The 22,895-nt window shown below is 47.8% G+C and overlaps 2 protein-coding genes across 2 annotated transcripts in view; one reads left to right on the top strand and one right to left on the bottom strand.

Moving 5' to 3' along the window:
• CYSLTR1 (cysteinyl leukotriene receptor 1) overlaps positions 1–380 on the bottom strand; it is a 5,518-nt gene extending 5,138 nt beyond the window's left edge. Inside the window, exon 1 of the mRNA XM_056491522.1 lies at positions 313–380. The gene's annotated coding sequence lies outside the window, so the exon portion shown is untranslated. The remainder of the gene's footprint in view (positions 1–312) is intronic.
• Positions 381–16,465: 16,085 nt separating this feature from the next.
• On the top strand, positions 16,466–22,410 carry LOC130253184 (uncharacterized). The gene is made up of 2 exons (XM_056491523.1): positions 16,466–16,543; positions 19,670–22,410. The coding sequence occupies exons 1-2, from the start codon at positions 16,506–16,508 to the stop codon at positions 20,328–20,330; spliced, it is 699 nt and encodes a 232-aa protein (XP_056347498.1). The 5' UTR covers positions 16,466–16,505; the 3' UTR covers positions 20,331–22,410.
• The last annotated feature ends 485 nt before the right edge of the window (positions 22,411–22,895 follow it).

The raw sequence follows: 22,895 nt of genomic DNA on the forward strand, positions 1-22,895 counted from the left end.
AAGTCGCTGTGCTGTGGTTCCTTCCAAGCACAAACACGAAGCATCCCCATCCCGAGAAACGCTCCGGGCTCTGCATTCCCGGTCTGGGGAGGGACGGGAGTGCCCCAAAACACCAAGTTCCCTCTTCGAGCGGGGACACGGGACAGGAACGGAGCGATCATCGCGGCGAGCGGCCGCTAATTAACACCGCAGCTCATTAGCGGCGCGGCTGCGCTCCGGGAGGGATTCAGCGGCTCGAACCGGGACACGGCACAACCCCTAAACCCCAGTGCATTTCCAGTGCATCCCAGTGCATCCCAGTGCAGTTCTTACCGGAGCGCTGCGGGGTCGGAGCGGGTGCGGATCTGTCCCAGGCGCGCTCCCGCCGCTCTTAAAGCGGGGCGCGCCCCCGAGCCCGCCCCCGGCCCCGCCCCGGCCCCACCGGGACCCCGAAACCTTCAGCTTTTCCCAGGTTTTCCCACCTTCCCAGGAAATAGCGCTTGGGAGCATCGCAGCCGTGCCCGGTCTGGTGGGAACTCACCGGGTCCCCTCCCTGTTTCTGTTCTCGGAGTATTTCACTCCTGCTTGTGGCTGGCAGGGAGCTCATCCCTGATAGCAGAGTTAACAACCCTGCTTAAAAATAGTTTTCAGGAGATTTTTTTGGTGTTGGTCTCCGAGGAGAGAAAACAGAATTCTCGTTAATTTAGCACTCTTTTCATCCAGCATCCCGAAATGTGCTGTAATTGTCCATCTGTTTTTTAAACAACTGTGGTTTTGCCGAGAAAAAACAAATCAACCAAAAAACCCCAAACCACCAAAAATAAAAAATACCCACCAAACAAAGCCAAACAAACTCCAAAGCTATATCAAATGAAGTAATAATTTTCTCAATTTTGAATATTTTTAACGTGGGCTATCCCACTCTGAACTTTCAATTTATGGTATTGGTTTATGTTGAGGATGTATAATATGCCATTCCCCCCTTTTGCTAAGGAGTTAAGGAATTCTTCTATTCTCCCATCCCCAGATTAAACTGGAATGTAGATGGCCCCAGGGGGCTGGGTAGTGGGACCCAGCAGCTTTTGGCTTCTCTGGGGCAGTGGGGAAACCTTTGGGGGAACAAACCTTTATCCATGGTGGGAACATGGAGCATCTGGAGCATCTGGAAGTGCCCAAGGCTGGGTTGGATGTGGCTTGGAGCAATCTGGTCCAGTGGAAGGTGTCCCTGCCCAGGACAGGGCTAGGACTGGATGGGCTTTGAGGTTCTTTCCAACCCAAATCATTCCATGATTAAAGCTAGCCCTGCTGAACTCACCACGTGGGGCACTCTCCTCATGAACACCTCCCTGTCCTCATGGACACCTCCTTTTCCTCATGGGCATCTCCCTACCTTCATGGACATCTCCCTGTGCTCATGGACACCTCCCTGTGCTCATGAACATCTCCCTGTGCTCATGGGCATCTTCCTGTGCTCATGGACACCTCCCTGTGCTTATGGGCATCTCCCTGTGCTCATAGACACCTTCCTGTGCTCATGGACACCTTCCTGTGCTCATGGGCATTTCCCTGTGCTCATGGGCATCTCCCTGTGCTCATGAACATCTCCCTGTGCTCATGGACATGTCCCTGTCCTCATGGACACCTCCCTGTCCTTATGGACACCTTCCTGTGCTCATGGACACCTCCCTGTCCTCATGGGCATCTCCCTGTGCTCATGGGCATCTCCCTGTGCTCATGGACACCTTCCTGTGCTCATGGACATCTCCCTGTCCTCATGAACACCTCCCTGTCCTCATGGACACCTCCCTGCCCTCATGGGCATGTCCCTGTGCTCATGGACCCCTCCCTGTCCTCATGGGCATCTCACTGTCCTCATGGGCTTCTCTCTGTCCTCATGGGCATCTCTCTATCCTCATGAACACATCCCTGTCCTTATGGACACCTTCCTGTGCTCATGGACACCTTCCTGCGCTCATGGACCCCTCCCTGTCCTTATGGACCCCTCCCTGTGCTCATGGACATCCCCAGGCTCAGCCTGCCCAGCTCTGCTCCAAGTGCTGGCAGCAGTGACCCCACAGCAGCACAGCTCTCCCACAGTGCTGCCCTTGTGTGACTCCCTGGGAGAATTCCCAGCCATTCCTCCTGCCCCAGCTCCATTTTTATGGCTCCTTTTGGAGTTTCCAAAGCCACAGTGCTGTGGATGTGCAGTTTCTCATGGATCATGGGATCATGGGATAATTCAGGAGATCTCCAGTGCAACTCCTGCTCCATCCAAGCCATGTCAGGCTGCTCAGGGCTTTGTCCCACCTGATTCGGAAATATTTCAAGACTGGACAATTCCTTGTGCTGCCTTCAATCTGTGCTGGGAGCTGCCTCTGGAGTTTGTTTTAATTGTGGTGCACATTCTACTGTTACTCCATTCAGACATTCTTCTGCTTTTTTTGTTGCTTTTCCTGGCCATTCCTTCTGCTTTTTGCTACTCAGTAATTCCTTCTCCTTCTCTTTTTATTTTCTTCATATATATTTTTTTTCTGTTCCTTTTTCTTTTCTGCCTTTCACTTTCAAGAACAGGAAGATTTCTAGTTGCAAAGTCAGACTGAGGTTGGTGTGGGATCGAGGAGGCTGCTGCTGCTCCAGATGTGCTAGAATTGCAGCCAGAGTTTTGGTGGTGAGGATTTCCACACTGAAGTCAGGAGGAGCTCAGTCTGCAGCTCTGACATGATGTGGCAAAGATGAATTTGGGGTGGGCAGGACTGCAGTGCCTCCCTGATATAGCAACATATGAGAAGATCCAGAGGTGTGAGCAAGTGAAGGGGAGGACACCTAAAAAGAGTCTTGGATGAATTCCCAGAGATATGAGGGTGAAGAAGATCCCAATAAAGTGATCCCCACCAGGTCTGATAAGAGCAATTTGATGCTGGGGCTGTAACTCCTCTGATTCCCTTTTCACAGACAATGGGATAAGGAATAAAGGCACAAATGAGGCTTTGGAAATCTGTCTGGGACCATCCAAATCTGGGAAAAGCCTGACCATGCTTTAGGGGTGTCATTTAGCACTGACTGACCCTCCATTGCTTTCTCCCCCAAATTCCTGCAACTCCAGCCACATTCCAAGAAGTTTCCAATGGCACTGGATTCCAACTACTTGAATGCCCCTGATCCAGCACACTGCTTATCTCTTTACTGCAGGGCTTCCAGACAACTTCCTAAAAGCCTAAATACTTCCCAGAGTGAATGAAAAATTCCTCCAGCATTGGCAACTTCTTCCACTCTGGCTGTTCAAGAAGGGGAGACAGAAAGGTGGAGCTTGGTGAGGAAACAAACATCTTAACAACGTTGCATTCTCTTTCCTTTCCTGTGACTCCCCAAAATAAGTCCTTTCCCTTGGAATCTCGTGGGATAAGGATGGTGTTCCAGCTTCAGACTTGCCCCAAGATATTTGGAGTGGGCTGGGCTGTGTGGCACTGGAAGGGAACTCCCAGGGACAGTGTCAGCTGCAGGATTTCTCCAGAAAATCAGGACTGTGGTGGTGGTGATGCCTGAAATCAGGCATGGAGACCTGGGAATACCAGCCACACCTGGAATGTGTGTGACTTCAGTTATCATGCCAGGAACGTCCCTCCTGGAAGTGGAGCACAGGAGGAAAGCAGAAGGGGAAAAAAAAAAGAGAGAGAAGGAGGATGGAGAGCTCTTGGAAGTGAAGTAAAGCACAGGAGGAAAGCAGAAGGGAAAAAAAAGAGAGAGGGAAGGAGGATGGAGAGCTCTTGGTGGGGGTTAGGGAGGGGAGTGCACTGGAGCAGTGCCCCTGGATCTGGCAGGGATGAGCTTCCACTGCACTGGGGTGGGAATTTGGAGGGAAAGGGGAGGTTTGGAGGTGTCCCCTCGGTGTGAGAGGAGATGAAGAGCCTCTCAGTGCAGTAAATTTTGTGCCCTGAAGGCCAACAGCCCAGAGTCACCCTGAAGCAGGTGGGTTGTCTCTGGGAAGTGCTGGGTCAGGGCCAGCCTGGCTGGGTCTGTGTTTGGGTGACACAAAACCACACGGGGGAAGGGCAGGGTCAGCAGGGCTGTGGGATGGCTTCTGCTCCCTCCTCCTCTGCTTCCTCTTATTTGGAGAAGTCATTTCTGCTGCTTGCCAAGGATGTGGAATCCCTTTGCTGTATCAGCTTTGCCCCAGTGGGAGCAGCTTCTCCAGGGGATCATCCCTTCATCTCACCTGAACTTTGTTCCCTGGACTCAGCACAGGGAATTCACAGAATCACAGACTAAAGGAGCATCAAGTCCAGCTTTTAAGGGAATGGTTTATCCAGGGATCAAAGCCACCCCTTGGTGTTATCAGCACCCAGCTCCAACAGAGGGAATCTGAGTTGTTGTCACACTCCCAACACTTCCAGCATCTCCTTTTGGTTTTTAGGGGTTGATATTAATGAGTGACCTGCACTGGCAGCTCCAAGAAGCTGCTCCATCCCAAGCCATGAGGCCAACAAAGCTCCCCATTCCCTGTTTTTTCTGGGAAACCAGAGCCTCCTGTGAAGGAAACTTCAGCCCTTGTCACTCAGCCCACCAAATCCTACTGCAAAGGCAAGTTTTTGAGTGGCTGCTGAGGAAAGAGGACTGAGGGAAGATGGGGAGATAGTTGGACACCTTCAGCATGGTCTGCAGGCAGCATTTTTTGGCATAAAGCACTTGCTCTGTTGGGATGAATAAAATAAATTATTAAAATTAATTACTCCCAGGACTGAGCTCAAGGACCACATTCAGCCCTTGTTATCCCAAACATTTGGAGAATGGTGCTGTTCTCTCACAGGCACTGATCTCTCCCCAGAAAAAGAGGTGGGGATGGAGATGGGTACAAATCTGGGGAGGACCAAAGGCATCAGTCAGGGACAAGTGATTGTTTCTGTTTCACTGACAGGATTTCCTGTCAAAAAACCCAAATCCTTTTCTGGGAAGTGGAGCTGGCACAGTGTGGGGACAAGGACAGGAACAGCCACAGCTCCTGGTGCTGCAGTTCCACTCCTCCCTAAACTGATCCTCACTGGGTTTGCAGGGATCTTTGGGACAGACATTTCAGGTTCTTCTGCCAAAGGAAACTTCTGGAAAGGATGTTTCAATCAAATTTGTGAGGCCAAACCTCCAGACAAGGACTCTGAGCCATCCTTCTGCTGGGGTTTGGTTGGTGAAGGACCCAGCAAAGCACCAGAACTGACCCACGTGCCATCAGCTGGTCACACTCTACCTGTGGCTCTATGAAAGAGAAGGCTTGAATTAATACATTTCCAGAATCATTATGGGATGGGCTCCACCAAGCACTGAGCAGTGCTGGGTGCCAGGAAAAGCATCCCTGAGATGATCAACCACCTCAGAAAAAAAGTCAAAGCCATCATCACAAAAACCTTTGAACTGCTGACTTGAAAAGCTGCATTTCCTCAGCTGGGGTTTTTTCACAGTCCCAACGTGTCAACCTGTGAGAACAAAGAGCCACTCTGGCTGGAGATGCTGATCTGATAGAGCCAATTGCTGCTTCCCCTTCCTGTTTTGTACGTGGAACACGAGGGCTGCAGCAGATGGGGGCAGATAGGGCTGGCTTTGAGCTCTGCCCCCAGAGTTTCACAAGTCCCAGCACAGAGAAACCACTCAGGGAATGTGCAGCATCCCTTGTCAGGGAAAAACACCCTGAAAACATTTCCCTGTTCCTCGTGGTTCATTTATGAGGAGCTGGGAAATTCTATGGATTCTCCTGGTTTTGTAGAACTAATGGGAAATCTGTATTATATCCAAATTTCTCCATTTTATCCTTCCATCTTAATATTTTTTCCAGACCTAAAGGTGCATTATTGACCCTCAAGATGGGGTTTGACTTTAACCCTCCCAGCTGAGGTTACTGGGAGCCTTTCTCACCCACAAAAATAACATTTTAACTCTCTGATGATCATTTTTTCACAGAGTTTTCTCATATCAAAACCCACCAGACTTCTTTGTTGCTGAAAGATGAGAAAACAAACTTCCCCCCTCGAAAACTCAACAGTACAAAAGCAAAAAAGTCCTCATGGAGAAATTTTTACTTTAATCTTCTTTTGGAAAGTAAACTAAAAAAGCCAGAAACAGCCTGTGGAAACTGAACTTCTCTTTTGGGCAGTGGATTGGAATAAACAGCATGAGAACAAGTGAAATTTTGGCATCAATACTATTTTTTAGGGTTTCTAGCACTTGGAAATTTGTTCATATCTAAACAGAAAGTTAAATTCATGTGAATTAATGAATCCTAGAATAACCAACATTGGGAAAGAGCTCAAAGATCCCTAAGTCCAACTGCTGTTGGTGACAATTGGAGCCTGTATTTATTTAGTGTGTCTTGTGATATAAATTACTGCTCAAAATTTGAAGATGGCCAGAGAATTATCTGGGACACAGCACACATCCAGTATTTTCCACAGAATCCCTGAGATCATGTTCAGCATCTCGTGCTGGAATAAACCTGCAGCCCCTGCCAGAGGCTTTTCTCAGGAAAAATCCATCAGGATGCAAATCCTGCCTTGCATTTGAACAGCTCCATGTTAGCTGTGGATCCATCCATGTGGAAATCAGATTTTCCTTAAAAGCTATGAAGAAGAAATGCCAGGTCAATGAATTAATAGACCATAATTAATCTTTGATGATCAAGCATACTTTACCACGGGTTAAACATCTAAATTATTCCCATTTTATTTTATTTGCACCTGTCCTCTCTGTTTTCATTCACAGTTTTACCTTGGGGAACACAAGGCCAAGGAAAAACCTCATTTTTCATCTGCTGCACAATAACCACCAGGAGAACTGGAATCATGGAATGATTTAGGAAAAAGACCCTGAAGTTCATTTATCCAACCATGGTCCAGCACTGCCAAGCCAAGATCATGTGCCCAAGTGCCATTTTACTTCTTTTTAGGATAATAATCCTGGATTCCTGGGCTATATTTGGCTGGTAAAATGATCTGTACCAGGAGGATGGGGACAGGGAAAGCCCCAAACTTGGAGCAGCCCCAGAGCTCAGCCCTGGGCTTTAATTCCCAAATAAATCCAACAGGTTCCAGATGGACCTTGCATGAATGGGGAGAGAGATAAGACCTTGGAAGGATGTAATTAAAAATGTAATTAAAAACCTGCCCCAGTAAGATGGGAAAAGCCTAATCAAGCTGTTGGAGACAGGAGAGGGCAGGATGGAACCTGGGCTTGGACACATCCAGGTTTTTTCAGCCAAGGGAAATGTCAGGTCAGCCAAGGCCAACCCAAAAATTCAGCTTTGGAGCAGAAGAAATTGGAGCACACATAAATTCTGGTTCCTCTTCAAGGAATTCTTCATCCCCAGCTCTTCAAGGGCAGGGTTTGCAATTGCAGCAAGGGGAGACTACAAGAGCTGAGCCCTCCAGAATGACAGATCTGGAGCATCAGATATGCAAAATGTCTGGTTAAAAACACCACAGGAAAGAGTATTAGAGACTTCCTGTTCTTTGAGCGCTCAAGTTCTCATCTTGGCTTTTTTTTTTTTCCTTTGTTTTCTTGTTGACTTGAAAGGAAAAATTCAGAGAGAAAGATGAGCAGTGACCTAATCAGGCCCTTTGTGCAGAGCTGAGGGCAGATAAGGACACCCCACGTACCAGGAATTTGTGAAGAGATGTTCCTACAGCACCAGTGCCCACCTCCAGCCCTCCTGCTGCTCTGCTTCTGCAGCAGATTGCAGCAGATATCACCAGAAATCTTTATAAAATCGAAGTTTTGCTTTTAATCGTTACAACCTCTCATTTCCTGAATGTCACCGGGAGATCTGCCTGAAAATAATTCACATTTTCCATCAGAGTGAGGAGCTGTGTGGTTTGTACCACCCTGCTCCACCACACTGAGCTGCTTTTGCTCCTTTTGTTTGCTCCAAATCTTCTGTTCCATCCTTTCTGCTTGGATTTCATGACTTGTGCTCTCAGCCAGGCTATCAGCTCCTGATCAGCCCAAAAATCTTCCTCCAGGCTCTGAATCATCCCTCAATTATATAACTGCCTGCTCTTATCTCCTGTGCTGAGAATGGCTCTTTGGGGTTTATTTTAATGCTCACTGGAGAAGGTTTTTACTCTTTTTCTGCCATGATTCAACTCTGTGCAGTCCAGGTCCATAAAATGCCAGGAATTGGCTTTAAAATTGAATTTTCACCTGGGTTGGGAAAGAACAGGGGAGCAGCCAAGGCAGCCAGTGGGAAAATTTAAAAAAAAATAAAATTATAGCATGCAAAAAATCACCTCCCTTGTGATCAGTGATGTCTCAAATGGTGCTCCAGGAGGTGGTGGAGGATGGGGACAGTCCCAGGCTGGTGTCCCCTGTCAGTCCCTGCTGGGAACAGCCAGGACTGGGATCAACACCCCAGAAAATGATTAATGAGTGTTGATCAGCAGCTCAATCCTGCAGCAATTAAATGCATAACTTAATATTAATATTTCAAATATTTGTATATGAATATATTCTCGTAAAGATTTATGACCGTATTGAGGCTGAGTTTGGGCAATTTCAAAGCCAAAGAAGTCGTGGCTGTTCCCATCCATTTGGAATCCCACAGAACACAAAAATACTGCTGGCAATGAAAAAGTGATAGGAGGAATGATAGATAACTGATATCAGTGGAGCTTTTGCAAAAGTGGGACATGATTAAGTTGGAATTAATGACATTTTAACCCTTTCCAGTGGATTTCCAAGTGCTGAGAAGCAGGGAGCTGAAGGATTGCTGTGATTATCACCTGGTACAGCCTGGTGTTCATCACCCATTGCCAAAAAAACACCTTAAACCCTCTTGGTGCTGCTTCTGAGCCATCAGTTTGTGAGTTAGAGAGGTGCAGCTCACTCCAGTCAGTGCCACTGCTGGATCTGGGTCTTTTCCCAACTTTCTTTGAGCTCCCTGAAATAATTTTTATGAGATTTTGTTTCAGTTTTGCCCCAGTCTGAGACAGAAATCACCCCAGCACAGCTCTGGTCTGTGTCTGCCTGTGCATCCAAACCCTGCTGGCTTTGCAAGGTCAGGCTCAAGGAGTGACCTTGGACTGATCCCAGCTCCTTCTGGGGAGAATTCAGATTTCTGGGAAAACTCTCTCTGATCTTAGAGATTTCTGCCTGACTCCAGCCCCCTGCAGACTCCACACCACCAAAATTGTCTTTTTTTGGCCATCTGAGTCCTTCTGAGTCACACCAGATCTGCTTCTGTTGAGCTTCCAGGCTGACAACTGATTTCTGCTTTATCTTACAATTAATCCATCCACATTCAAGCCTCTCCATTGCTTCAAAAATCAAATTTCACCCTGCATTTAAATATTAGAACAGAATTATAAAAGCATCAGGCAGATGTTTTCTCAGCTCCCAATTTTTCCTTGCAGGAACCACAAGCCATTAGTTCAGCTGAGGGCTTGGTTTGCCTCGTTATTTATTTAGTTGTGCTTTTTTCCCATCATTCTTTCCATGCTGTGTTTTCCTTCTTTTTTTTCTGAGGCACAGCAGGACTCCATGGAACAGGAGCATCAATGTTTAGCTTTTGGGATTTGGGAAGGAGTAGCTGGTCCAACAAACCCACGGGGCTGAGTGAGCACAAGCACCTGGCTCATCCTGCCATGGATCAGCTCCCAGAATTTCTGGCTCTCCATAATCACTGCCAGCAGCAGCAGGTGGCTCACAGGTCCTATTTTCCATGTCCCACTGCTCTCTTCAAAAGAAAAATAAAAAAAAAAACCTACAGGAAGCTGGGAATCAATCCTTCAGTGGTGGTAACCACTGGCACTGCCCTGGGTTTGTGAGGACACAGGTGACAGGGAAAACCCTCAGGAGACCCTAAAAAAATCCCACCAAAGTTGTGGCAATGCCCCATTGAACAGCTGTGGTTCTCCCCTTGCCCCCAGATCTTTTATCAGCTCCAGCAGAGTTTGTGACCTGCCAAGTGATAAGGGCCAGAAATCCTGATACCAGCTTGCACTGATGACCAGAATTTGAGCAGAAACCAACATTCTCCTCTATTTCCTCCCATTCCCCTGGACCACAGGAACTACAGACTTCCCAGCTCTTTGCCATAAAACCCCCACACCCTAATTTTTTTGTCATAAAAACCCCAAACCTTAATTGGCCTTTGCAGGGATTGAGGATTTTCATGATCCAAAAGGATTTTTCTGGGTTGGCAGCTCAGATCTCCTGAAGTTTTGCAGCAGCACACTTGGGTCACTCTCTTAATTAGGTGATTTTCTATGGAAGTTATTTTTATCCATCTGTGTGGTCCCACTAGGAAACATTTTCCCAATTCCTGTCATTTGTCCAAAGTAAACACGTTCACTGATACGGGAATTGCATGGAATAGCCCAGAATTTGTTTCCTCTTTTATTATTTCATGCAACAATAACACTCAAAATAGCTCCAAGGGTTGTTTGTTAAAGAAATCATAAATTTTTCTTTCTGACAACTTTGCCCCTGCCAGCTGAAGATAACCAGTGTTGATACAGGAGAGATTTCTGGTCACTGGAGGCAGCACCAGTAATTCCTCATGCACTGGTGTCAGCTCCCTGTGAGGAAGGGCTGCTCTGTGTGATGCTGCAGATGGAGATGGATCACGGCACTGGAGCTGTCCCTGGTGGTTGGGATTCTGTCCCTGGTGGTTTGGGAATCCCAGGTTTGGGATTCAGAGATCCCTGCTCAGCACAGGCTCCAATCCTGCCATGCCCCAGCCATTCCTTCACTGTCCTTTCCCAATCCCAAAAGCTCCTTTGGGCTTTTCCAATGACTTTGCATTTACCCCCCACCACTGCAAAGACTGTTTGCTCTGCTCTCACTTTACAACACGGTGTAAAAGTTGGATGTCTTGGGTTGCAGTGCAGGATGTGGCCAGAAATGTGAATTCTGTCCCCATCTGCTGCAGCCGGGTGGGGCAGTGACCCTGATCTCCTGGCACATATTATCTGCTAATGGGCCATCTTTAAACCAGCTGGGCAATCATCTTTATCTTTCCCACAGCCCATCCTCCCTCCAGGAGATATCATCTGCTGCTGGCCCATTCAGTCCCACTGCATGACTGATAAAATTCCATCATCCCACTGGGAGATGCTCCAGCCAGGGGAGGAGCCAAGCCTTTCCTACCCAGATAAAAACTGACATTTTGGACACCAAGGCACCTTCTTTCCACTGGATTTCAGAGGAAAGCCAGACCTTTCCACATCATCCCTGCACCTTCAGAGGAAACTGCACCTTCTCCAGGAGCACTGCTCCAGCTGAACCACATCTGCCCCTGCAGGAGGATGCAGCCACCATTGAATGGGACTGTGCCAACACCCTGACTGACTGACGGGTGTCAGCTTGGATTCTGACTCTGGCAGGGTTGGGATTGTTCTTTGTAATACTGCATTTCTATTTTAATTTACCTAGTAAAGAACTGTTATTCCTAATTCCCCTATCTTTGCCTGAGAGCCCCTTAATTTCAAAATTATAATAATAATTTGGAGGGAGGGCGTTTACATTCTCCATTTCAAAGAGAAGCTCCTGCCTTTATTGGCAGACACCTGTCCTTCAAACTAGGACATTGGAGAAACCCTTCTCCAGGTAAATCTGCATTGGATGAGCCATGGGATGATACCAGCTCTGTTTGAGCCTCTCTGGGTTGGTACCTCTTTGTGCAAGTGGCCCTGGCACCATACCTGGATTAATCCCAGCCCCACACAGCCTCTGGCTCTCTCCTGGTGGGATGGGGGAGAGCACTGGGATGGTAAAAGTGACAAAATTTATGGCTGAGGAACAGCCTGCATGGAAATAATTTCCTGCAAAGGGTGCAGGGTAGGGATGGAGACAGCCCAGCCAGGATGGGGTGAGCGAGTGCTGGTGTGAGGGTGGGGAAGGTGGCTGAGTTCAGCAGAAAACTGAGGAAATCTGTGGCTTCCAGGGAAATTCCTGCCAGCCTCATCCCTGGGGATGAGCTGAGCAGTGGAATGCTGTGACTCAAAGGAAAGCACACTGGAACCAGACTGATCTGACCTGGAGAATTCAGGCACAAGTGAGAGACTGAGGTGAAACCACAACAGGAGCAGAAACAAACCCCACAAAGGTCTGTCCATGGCACAGCACAGGGAGAAATCCAGGAGCTGCAGGGATTTCCTGGAAGGGTTGGAGCAGGCAGGGGCAGATCTCTGCAGGATGAGATCCCCTTTCAAAATTCCTCCTGCAGGAAGCTGAGAAGGAGTTGAAAAGTTGAGAGGGAGGAGGAGTTGAGAAGGGCTGGGGAAGTTCAGCCCTTCTTGCACTATTCCTTAGAAGAGCTGAGAATTTCCAAACTTGTTCAAGCTATTCCCAAAATTTCAGCCCAGGGCAGCAGAGGGAATTTCCACCTGAGCTCCTGGATGAAGGTGTGCCCCAAAGGGCTGCTCCACACTGGAAATGGGAATTGGTGAAGGAGGAAGCCAGAACACCATGAGATTTGCATTAAATGTCTTCCCCCCGGTTTTATGAATCACCACCACTTCTTTCTGCTTTTTTTTTTCCTGTAATCTTGATCCATTCTACCCCTTGACAAAAAGGATTGTGCCATCAACCGTGTCCCTGTCTGCCTGTAAGGAAATCTTTCCTGCCAGCTCTTGAAAAGGGCCTGATGAAATCCTGTTTTCTGGCTGGAATTACTGCCCACAAGGAATAAACATTCCATTAGTAATGCTTTATCCCTCATTTGCTCTCGTTAAAAGGTAATTTCCTTTTCTACCCTGAAAATTGAGAATAATGGCAATAAAACAAGCGAGATGATGATTTCCTTTGCTGATGAGTTCTTTGAAAAGGTGAAAAAAGGGAAACTCGTGTTCTGGAGAGAGGGGCAGGGCACAGCCAGGTCACACATCCACACCTGAGCTGACCTTTGCCAATTCCTGCCTCTCCAGCCTGCAGGACCTGCAGATTTCCCATCAGGAAGTGTGGGAGTCTTGGTGTCAAGATAGATGGTCACCAGGGACAAAATTCAGTCTGTATAAGCTAAAATTTACTGCTACATTTATTGTAAGAGTGAAAGAACATAGAGTCCTACTGAGTGTTGCTAGCTGCAGCACAGAGTAAGACAAGGAGTGAGAGGGGGTTAGAGAAAGAGCAATGGGATAAAAGGGTGAGGGAGAGAGGGAGAGAAGAGAAAGAAGAGGTGTTAAAAAGCAAGAGAAGAGAGAGAGAGTAAAGAGAGAGAGACAGGTAAGAGGGAGGGAGAGAGGGAGAGAGAAAAAGAAGAAGAGCAATTTCCCGTTTACAATACAATAAATCTTCTTCCATGATGAATATTCTAATTTCCACTAACCAATGTAATACAAGATACAAATTCTATAGCATTTACATACAGCCTATAGGAACCCTTATATTACCATAATGTGTTACACTTTAAACTCTAAAAATTATTGTACCTTTGGTCTCGCTCTCTGGCAGAGGGCATTGTTCTATCAAGAGAGGATTACCTTCAGGGGCCATCCCATTGTTTCATGGTAATTCAGTAACGAAGGCTTGGCATCTCAAACGTGGCTTTCATTTCAATTTCGTTCATGGTTTCTATATTCCCAGAATCTGAGCATTCATATTTGTAAGATTTTCCTGTTTTATCTTCCCCAACAAGGAAGGGCATGGAGGTCAGCTCAGCACTTTTGGGCAGCCTCCTGCTGCTTTGATCCAGTGGAGCTCTGGCTGTGGCTGGGTGGCAGTGGGAGCTGTGACACGTCACTCCTGCCCTCCAGACTCTGCACAACCCCTCCTCATACCTGGCTTCTCCTTCTCCCTGTTCCAGCCAGAACAGACAATCAATCGATAATCAATCAATCAATCAATCAATCATTCAATCAATCAATCAATCATTCAGCTGGCTCTGGCTTCAAAAAGGAGCTTCTGAACTCTGCCAGATGAGGGAGAGGTGGAATTGTGGAGAACCACAAAAAGTGCTGAAGGAATGCACATTCTCTAATAAATAATAAAGATGGGAAAGGGTGTCAAGTCAGATGTCCAGGCAGGAGAATCCTCATGAGGAGAAAACCAGGACACCTTGGATGAAGATCTGAGAGGAGCTGTTCTGGTTTCTCAAACAACCCAAGAGAAAATAAAACCAAGGTAAAGCACGAGAAGAGCAGCAGAGCCATCAATCAGCCCAGGGATCAGGATGGCAGCTGGCACCATCAGGAGCAGAAAACTGGGAAACCACCAAGGAACAGGAACCAGGACCTGGTTTGTAGGACCAAACTGCAGAGTTATTTGTGGAGAAAATTGTCCTCCCTCAATTTCCTCGAAATCTTCAAGTGTGTTAAAAAAAGTTCCTAAAAATACAAAATATTCAGATGATGCCATTTCCCTGGCCCAGAGGAGCTGTGGCTGCCACATCCCTGGAAGTGTCCAAGGCCAGGTTGGATGGGGCTTGGAGTAACCTGGGGAAGTGGAAGGTGAGTTTTAAAATCCCTTCCAGCCCAAACCAGTCTGTGATTCCATTATTCTGTGGTTCTATGAGGTGGCAAGGGAAGAGTGCTGGAAACCCTCATGGATTAAAAGTGATGTGCTTCAGACAGAAGCAAACTGAAATTTTCTTACACAGTGTTGAATTCTAATTAACTTCAGTTGCTGAGGGAAAAAAAAATTAAAGGAAAGTCCTCAGCTTTAAAGGGCACAGTAATCACTGTAGGGAGCTGGGCACAGCCTGCAAACAAAGGTGTAGCACAAAATAAACAGGTTATGGAAAAACACTGGCTAAAACTGATTAAATGAGAGAGCTGATTAGAGATTGCAGCTCCTTCCCCATGGCCAGTAAAACTGGGCACAGCAGGGCCAGATCCCCTCAGATCAGCCTCCTACCTCCCCCAAAAAAAGGAGTTTCCTGCTGTTTTCACAGGCTGGGTGGCACAGGGGAAGCTCTCACCAAAAGGGTGGTGCCCTGGGAGGTGGAGGGTTCATCTTATCTGTCCCCAAGCCATTGTGAAATTTTGAGCTGCTGAGAAAAGTGTGGACAGTTTGCAGAATTTGTGCCCTGGCAGCTGCTGGTTCTGGTTTATCATCGAGGCAGGCAAGAGAAGTAAGCAAATACAACAGAAATTGTGAAATAGCTGTAAAAGATAATAGAAGTTGTGAAGTACAGGAAAAGTTTTAAAACACAAAATTGCTGTGGAGAGTCCCTGGCAGAACCCACTCCTTAGAATCAAATACAAAAATGAATATTTCATTATATTAATTACCACCCAGCCCAATCCCTGTTTCCAAGGGCCTTTGGCAGATGTTCCCCAGTGTCTCCAGGTGGGAGGAGAGCACTGGGCTTCCTTCCCTGCACCCTCCTCAGGTGGGGACAGCAGTGCCAGAGCTTTGCAGCACTGGGAATTTCTGCTGCCTTATCTTTGCACAGCTCTCCATGGCTTCAGCAGTGGTGTGGGACAGGCAGTGAACACTCCTGGCTGGTCCCTTTCATTCCCTGTTTCCATGTCCTGGTTGTGGGTATGGGATGGGCACCCACAGCCTGGGAGCTGTGGTCCATGGCCATGTGGCTGGGGATGTGTCTGTGTCCTTTTGCCTGTGGGATGCTGCTCTGCTCCTCACTGAAACCAGAAAAATCCCTGGAACAAGTGAGAGGAATGATGGATTCCTCTTTACAAACAAACTGTGGGTCTGCTAGTAGATAAAACCACAACTGAGAGATAAAAGAAACAATGGGAAGGATTCCACTGATTGATTAATGGAAGAAAAAAAAGAAAGATATTTTACAAACAAGCTGCAGGTTTGCTGATAAATGAAATCAGATATTGAAAGATGAAAGAAGCAATGGGGAAAAGCATGAATTCTGTAAGAATTAAAAATTAAAGGGAGGGTTGTACATTAGAGGGGAATCTCAGGTATCAGGTGTTCTGGGAAGTTTGGACCTCTCAAGCACCACAGAGAGAGGGAAATGTAGCTGGGAAATTGGGATAAAAAAGAGGCTGCATCATTCAAAAATTTCAGAGATCCTTGGAATGCCCCATGGCCTGTCCCTTTATTCAAATAAAGCAAAAAGGACTTCTCTGTCTCCTTTTTGGACATAAACCTCTGGTGTTTGTGGATTAATTTTCCTGACATGTGGAAGAACTTGGCTCCAGCCCTGGAGAACAATGAGGAGCAGGAGTGCAACGTCAGCAGCACCAAACCTGGGTATCCCAGACAACACCAACACAAACATTCCCAGGATATCCCAGAGCCAGGACACCCTTCCCTTGCTCCCAGGGGTTCTCATGGATAACCTGTGCTGGCTCACCCAGCACAGACTGTGGTCTGCCCCAGCCTGTGAGTGGGGAAGTGTCTGGGACTCCTTTCCCACTCAGGCCATCAGTTTTTCCAGACAGCTGAAAGTTAATGGGCACCATGACTGGAGTGAGTAATCCTTGTGAAACCAGCTCTGGAGGAAGTTGCCCAGCAAAACACATCCCAGTGCTGACGTGGAGCCCAGCACGGGGTGCTGTGTATAAAAAGCAGGAATCATTCCAAGGGAAACGGCACTTTTCAGCTCTGCTGAGGCATCACAGACTGCAGGGATGCAGAAAACTATCCCTGCCTGCTTCTTCCAGCAAATGTAAGTATTTTTCCTTTTTCAAATAAGGAATAGCAGCTCATTACAGCTGGGATATTCAGTGCTAATCTGCTTTTTTAATTTGTTCTCCTCTTCTCTGTTTTCTTTGACATCGTTCCAGGAGGGTTTTGGAAAGGAATTACTTGTTTAAGTGCAGGAGGTATTTTTGGGCACCCCTTAGACTACAACAGTGTACTTATGACAAATGAGAAGCTATTAGTAACTGGAATTTGGGAAGTGTGTCAGGAGAGATGCCCATGGAGATAAAAAAATAGCACACTGGAAACACCAAGTGTTGGCTCAGGAAACCTTCAGTGAGCTTGAACTGAGATTTCATCTGACCAAAAAACTGTCCAAGTGTCCCTGTCCATGAGCAGGAATCCTCCTGTGGGTGACCTGAACCGCAGGCCACAAGAGCTACTTTGAAAGAAATAAATAAAATAAGTAAATAAATGGGTGAAGCTCAGGTTGCCTCCTTCACCAAGTGTGGAAACACTCAGGAAAGAGCTCCCCACTCCTGTTCCCATGGCAGGTGTGATCCCACCTGCCCTGCTGCAGCCAGAGGAAAGGGTTTGCTGTGTCCTCACCAAATATTTTTGTGGGCTGGTGGGATTTCAAGTTGAAAATGATCCAATTACTTTAAGGTTTTAGGTGAAGAAGTGACCAATTACTTAGAAGAGATAAAAACCAATAAGAACTCTAAAAGATAACACTGGGGGTCTACAGGGGGGTGAACATTTCTCTAGCACGAGTCTCCTAAGGAAAGATTTCTTATCTTGGGGGAGAAGATTCCAAGGGGGCCCTAAAGGGGTGTGTGAACCATCCCCACTGGCAGTGCCAAAACTCTGCCAGGAGCCTCTGGAGCTCCAGCACCTGGGAACACCTCCCAGCTCTGCCTCATTGCCAAGAGCAGATGAATCCAAAGCTGCAGCAAGTGCCAGGAGCTGGGATGTCTGTTCCCTATCAAAGAGGTGCCTGTGAGGGACCCATGGGCTGCTCCTGATCCCTGCCCTGTGTCACCTGCTGTCTCACACTGAGCCCAGATTCCTTCGGAGGCACGGGACAGGAGATAAACATCTCGATCCCCTGAGGTGGAGGAGGAAATCAAACCTGGCTCTGCTGCATTCTGGGTGCCAGTTTTAACCCCTAAATTACAGTGTGGGAGGGGTGGATGGAGCCCTGGCAGCCATCCTGCCTCCAGGGGCAGCAGTGATGGATACCTCTGGCTCTCACCAACAGAAAACAAGAAGGAATCTTCCAGCCAGAAGCTCCAGCTCCTTTCCAAAGGACTCTGTGGTGTTCAGAAAAAAGCCAGCAGCACTATGGGAAATGCTGAAGTCAAGAAGAGAGGCTGGGAGAAGCGTTTTGATCTCCTCAGGGTTCCACCCTGGGCACCTCCTCTGGTTTCTCCGGCTGCTCCTGATTCCTAAAACTCCTCCTTGGACTCATCACCAAACCCTGGGGTGAGGCAGGAGCCAAAACCCAGAAACTCTGAGTTCAACATGAACAAGATCTGCTGTTAATCCAGCCCTTGGATGGTGGTCCTTAAACAAGCAAAGATCTTTATCAGTGCATGCAATTTATCTCCCCACAATATAATTAATGAGAACAGACACAGAATTAGATGGCAAGAAAAAAAATAACAGGGGATTCTTAATGTACCTTTCAAAGGAGTAACTTGCTTGAAGATAAGAAGATAAATCAGGATTCACCTGCACATGTCATGGCTTGGTTCTCCTCCTCTTGGAGCTGGGGACTTGCACGAGTTCCACGTTGTGGATTCAGGGTTTGTTCCATTAGATTGGAATTTCTTTGGTGCTCTGTATCAAAACAAAAGGTCAAACCAATAATGGAGTCATTAAGGTTGGAAAAGACCTCTAAGATCATTTGCTTTTGCCTCAAAATGCAGAATCGTTTTTCCACTTAATCACTGTGGGAAGTGAGGGTAGGATGAATTGACTCAGCTGAAATACAGGGAGAAATCTTTTCCTACTTCTTCCCCAGCCAGACATCCCAAAGACAAAGGAGAGCAGGCACATGTGAATCTCAGATGAGTCAACCTGGTACCAGACAAGTCTCTACAAGCAATGGGAATTCCAGTCTCAAAAACCTGGCTCTGTACCTTTCATGGGAATCATTTGGGATTATCATTTTCCAAAATGAAACCCAGGTGATGACTTAAGCAACCACCCAGACCTGCTGGGTAATGTGCTGGAAAAGCTCTGTAACACCAGCTCCGAGGTGCTGACACTGGGAATTTTGGGAATTTACATATGGAGATAATTGCTCAATAGGAGAGAAATGAGATTGTCACACTGGGCTCAATCTCTGAGGATCTGCCTCCTTGAAACTTCTTCAGTCACCCCTTTCTTAAGCTCTTGGCCTCAAAACTGGTCACAAACCTCAGTCAAGGCCTGAATTCTGCTGAGCTCCTGCTTGCAATTCATGAAAACCCCAAATGTGAGATCTCTGCAGAGCCCCACATGACACATCATTCCTCAAATTCCTGAGAATGAGCCTTCCCTCAGCTTCCCATCCAGCTGTGCATGACTTAACCACAGCTTCACCTAGGCCACGGTTCTTACCTTGCTCCTCCCTAAAAATGTTTCATGAGACAGTATTGAAACTCTTCAGGAAATTCAGGCTGTGTGACACTGGCTGTTCCCACCAGGATTGATCTCCCTGCTGCAGGAGGAAGCTGGGCTCAGTCAATTTGCTTTATCTGTGAGAAACCCACATTATTCTTCCTTATCTCCTCTCTCCCATTTAGATAACAATTTCCTTGTTTTTTTGTTAGAACTGAATTCAGAGATGATTTTAGTATTTTCTAGGAACTGCAGCTTATCATTTTCTGGCTCCTCCCTTTCAGGGCCAGGGATAATTCACACTTACACCCCTCCAGTGCAAGATTACACAAATTATGCTGCTACCTAAAAATACCCAGGCACTTTACAAACTTCATTCCATTTATGAGATGAGTGTGTAAACACAAGCTCAGATCCTGAGCTGGCATTATCTCCAAGCAGTTCTTGGCACTGCAATGTGCAGGTCCATCATAGTTTGCCTAAAATTCTGCTGATTTTATATTTAATCAGTGGGTTTGGTTTTTTTTTTTTGTATGTATTCCAGATATTCTTCCCTAACTGGCATTTCAATGGAGAGAGACCACATGAAAGATCTCAGAAGATACCTGGCACTGAAATATATCCAGTACCTCGTCCTGTCTTCCTCCAACGCTGTCAGCACCCTGCTGGGGCTGCTGGGCAGTGCCTACACCATGATCCTGCTGCAGTCTGCCAGGGTCTCCTCCAAGTCCACTGCAGTCCTCATCTCCAGCCTGGCCCAGGCAGACACCCTGGTTTTGCTCAGCCTGGTTTTGGGGGGTGTTGGTGTCCCGTCCCTGGCGCGGGTGCTGCTCGTGGCCAACGCGCACCTGAGCTGTGTCCTGCTCAGCTGTGTGGCCCTGGAGGCTTATCTGATCACCTTCCTGCCCTCAGAGTCACGGCCCCACAGGACAGTCAGCAATGCCAGGCTGCTCTCCAGGGGGATCTGGGTGCTGGTGGCTGCAGAGTGTGCCCTGCTCCTCCTGGATGAGCAGCTGAGGGCCAGCGCTGCCTCTGCCCCCTGCTCTGGAGCTCTGGGGCTCCTGCTCCAGCTCTCCAGCACAGCCACAGCCCTGCTCCAGCCCCTCAGCTACACCCTGGGAATTCTGCTGAGGATTGCCAACGTCTACATCTACTACAAGATATTTTTCAGCATGTCTCCCAGGTCCAGACTCAAATCCAAGTAGGATGTGTTCCTTCTGGGAGTGCTGGGGCAGCACAAGACCCCTCAATGCAATTCCAGACCACTGTTCAATGAGCAGGACCAAGGCTCACCAGGGAGTTAAACCTTCCTCATCCTGGTGCTGTCCAGCTGTTATTGAAGAGAGTTTGGGGCTGAGGAGCCCCTTGGCATTGAGACACCACAGCTGGTGTGTGTTTATTTAGACTTTATTCACCATAGAGGTGAAACAAAAGACATTTCATGGGTGTAAAGCAACCCCACTGTTTTTTATATCAAAAGGGTGCTTAAAGGCTTCCTCAGGGATCTGTTGAGCCAAGAGTTGTGTAATTGTTTACTGAAGACAGGATCTATCCTAGTCCTAAAATATTCCTAACTCAGGTGACCCCCAGGCTGTGCAGGTGGGATGGAGAGGCAAAGTGGGCACCAAGATGTCCAAGGTGGGCTCAGGGCATCAGCCCCTCCTGGAGAGCTCCTGAGACAGAGCTGGGCTGAGATGCCACACCTTGGAACCTTCCCAGAGCTGCTCTTGGGAGGCTGTCACAGCAAAGCACGAAACAGCTTCTCTCACATCCTCCTTCAGAAATAAAGGGGAGGGAAGCTGCAGTGCTGTTTGCTCTGGCCCTGGAGAGAGTTTGAGAACCCCCCTGTGTGGAGGTTCCATGTACTGCACCCAGAGCGAGCCCAGTGCCTCCATGGCTGTGGGTTAGAGCAGGGAGGGGTTTGTCTGGATTAGCAGAGCTGTCCCAGCTCCCCTGGCACTGGTGTGGGAGATCACAGCCACCAGCGTCCTTCTGACCACACTGGGGCTTGGCTGGATGTGTGAGAGCTGTTCCCCAGCTGGTGATTCCTGGGATTTCCCCCACACTCTGGGATTTTATCAGCAAAGCACAAAATGCTCCAGGTGCCTCTGACACAATGCACACCTGGCCATGGGCACTTCCAAATCCTGCCGACTTCACACAGGAGCTCCAGGTACAGACTGTGGTGAGGAGACACTGAGCTCCTGCCAGACATCCTGCCATCCCCAGATCCTTCTGCCACCCCCAGATCATTTTGCCATCCCAGGTCATTCTGCCATCCCCAAATCCTTGTGCCATCCCTAGATCTTTCTGCTATCCCCAGATCATTTTGCTATTTCCAGATAATTCTGCCATTCCCAGATGATTCTGCCATTCCCAAATTATTTTGCCATCCCCAGATGATTCTGCCATCCCCAAACCCTTGTGCCATTCCCAGATCCTTGTGCCATTCCCAGGTCATTCTGCCATTCCCAAATCCTTGTGCCATTCCCAGATCTTTCTGCCATCCCCAGATGATTCTTCCATCCCCAAATCCTTGTGCCATCCCCAAATCCTTGTGGCATCCCTAGACCTTTCTGCCATCCCTAGATCATTCTGCCATCCCCAAATCCTTGTGCCATCCCCAAATCCTTGTGCCATTCCCAGATCTTTCTGCCATCCCTAGATCATTCTGCCATCCCTAGATCATTCTGCCATCCTTAAATCCTTGTGCCATCCCCAAATCCTTGTGCCATCCCCAGATCATTCTGCCATCCCCAGATCCTTGTGCCATCCCCAGATCCTTGTGCCATCCCCAGATCATTCTGTCATCCCCAAATCCTTCTGCCATCCCCAGATCCTTGTGCCATCCCCAGATCATTCTGCCATCCCCAAATCCTTCTGCCATCCCCAAATCCTTGTGCCATTCCCAGATCATTCTGCCATCCCCAGATCATTCTGCCATCCCCAAATCCTTGTGCCATCCCCAGATCCTTGTGCCATCCCCAAATCCTTGTGCCATCCCCAGACCTTTCTGCCATCCCCAGCTCGTGGCTGCAGCACCAGCAGCTGAGTGCTGACTTTGCTTCTCAGGGGACTCAAAGGGAAGCTCTGCCAAGGGCTGGGGATCAGTAAAAGCAGAGCAGAAATGTAATCAAGTCAATTAAACCCTTGGATGAACATTCCCAGTCAAAGCTGATCCTGTCAGCAGGAAGGATGTCCTAATAACTCGATGCACTGTGATAACTTGTTCTTGCTCCTGAAACCAGAAGTGAGACACTTCCAGGAGAAATGAAATGTTATTTGAAGTGCTGTAATTAATAAAAATCTATTTTGTTAAACCCTGGGCATTGTTCATGTATTTTTGCTGAGGTTCTGCTAGAAAGATCTAGAGGAGACAATTGTTCTGTTACAGCCCACGTTGGCAAGGTTTATATAGTGAATGTTTAGACCACATTTGGCTCCTTGGTTAACAAAGAGGGAGAGAGAGAGAACCCAGTGACACCAGGGGATGTTCTATCTCCTGCCTTATCTCAGCAAATTCACAGTTTTGCTGTGATGCAGTTCCTGGCAGCTGATCCCCCTCAACCCCACTTCTAATCACCTTTGCAGATGGAGAGGAAACAAAACCCTGCACAGGATGATGGAGCTGATAAAGGGGAGAGTTCCCCCAGTCAGCAGAAAGCCACCAGGGAAGACCCAGGGGTGCTGGTGGTTTTACTGTGCTGCTCATGGGTGCTGTGAGCCCTTCCTGCTGCCCTGTGCACACCCAGCACTGTGATTTCCCAGGA

This window comes from Oenanthe melanoleuca, chromosome 4A (assembly GCF_029582105.1).
Source record: "Oenanthe melanoleuca isolate GR-GAL-2019-014 chromosome 4A, OMel1.0, whole genome shotgun sequence".
Lineage (NCBI taxonomy): Eukaryota > Metazoa > Chordata > Aves > Passeriformes > Muscicapidae > Oenanthe > Oenanthe melanoleuca.

Coding starts and splice junctions, on each gene's coding strand:
- LOC130253184 (XM_056491523.1), top strand. CDS start 16,506: ATGCAGAAAACTATCCCTGCCTGCTTCTTCCAGCAAAT. Junction 16,544..19,669: donor GCCTGCTTCTTCCAGCAAAT/GTAAGTATTTTT, acceptor TATGTATTCCAG/ATATTCTTCCCTAACTGGCA.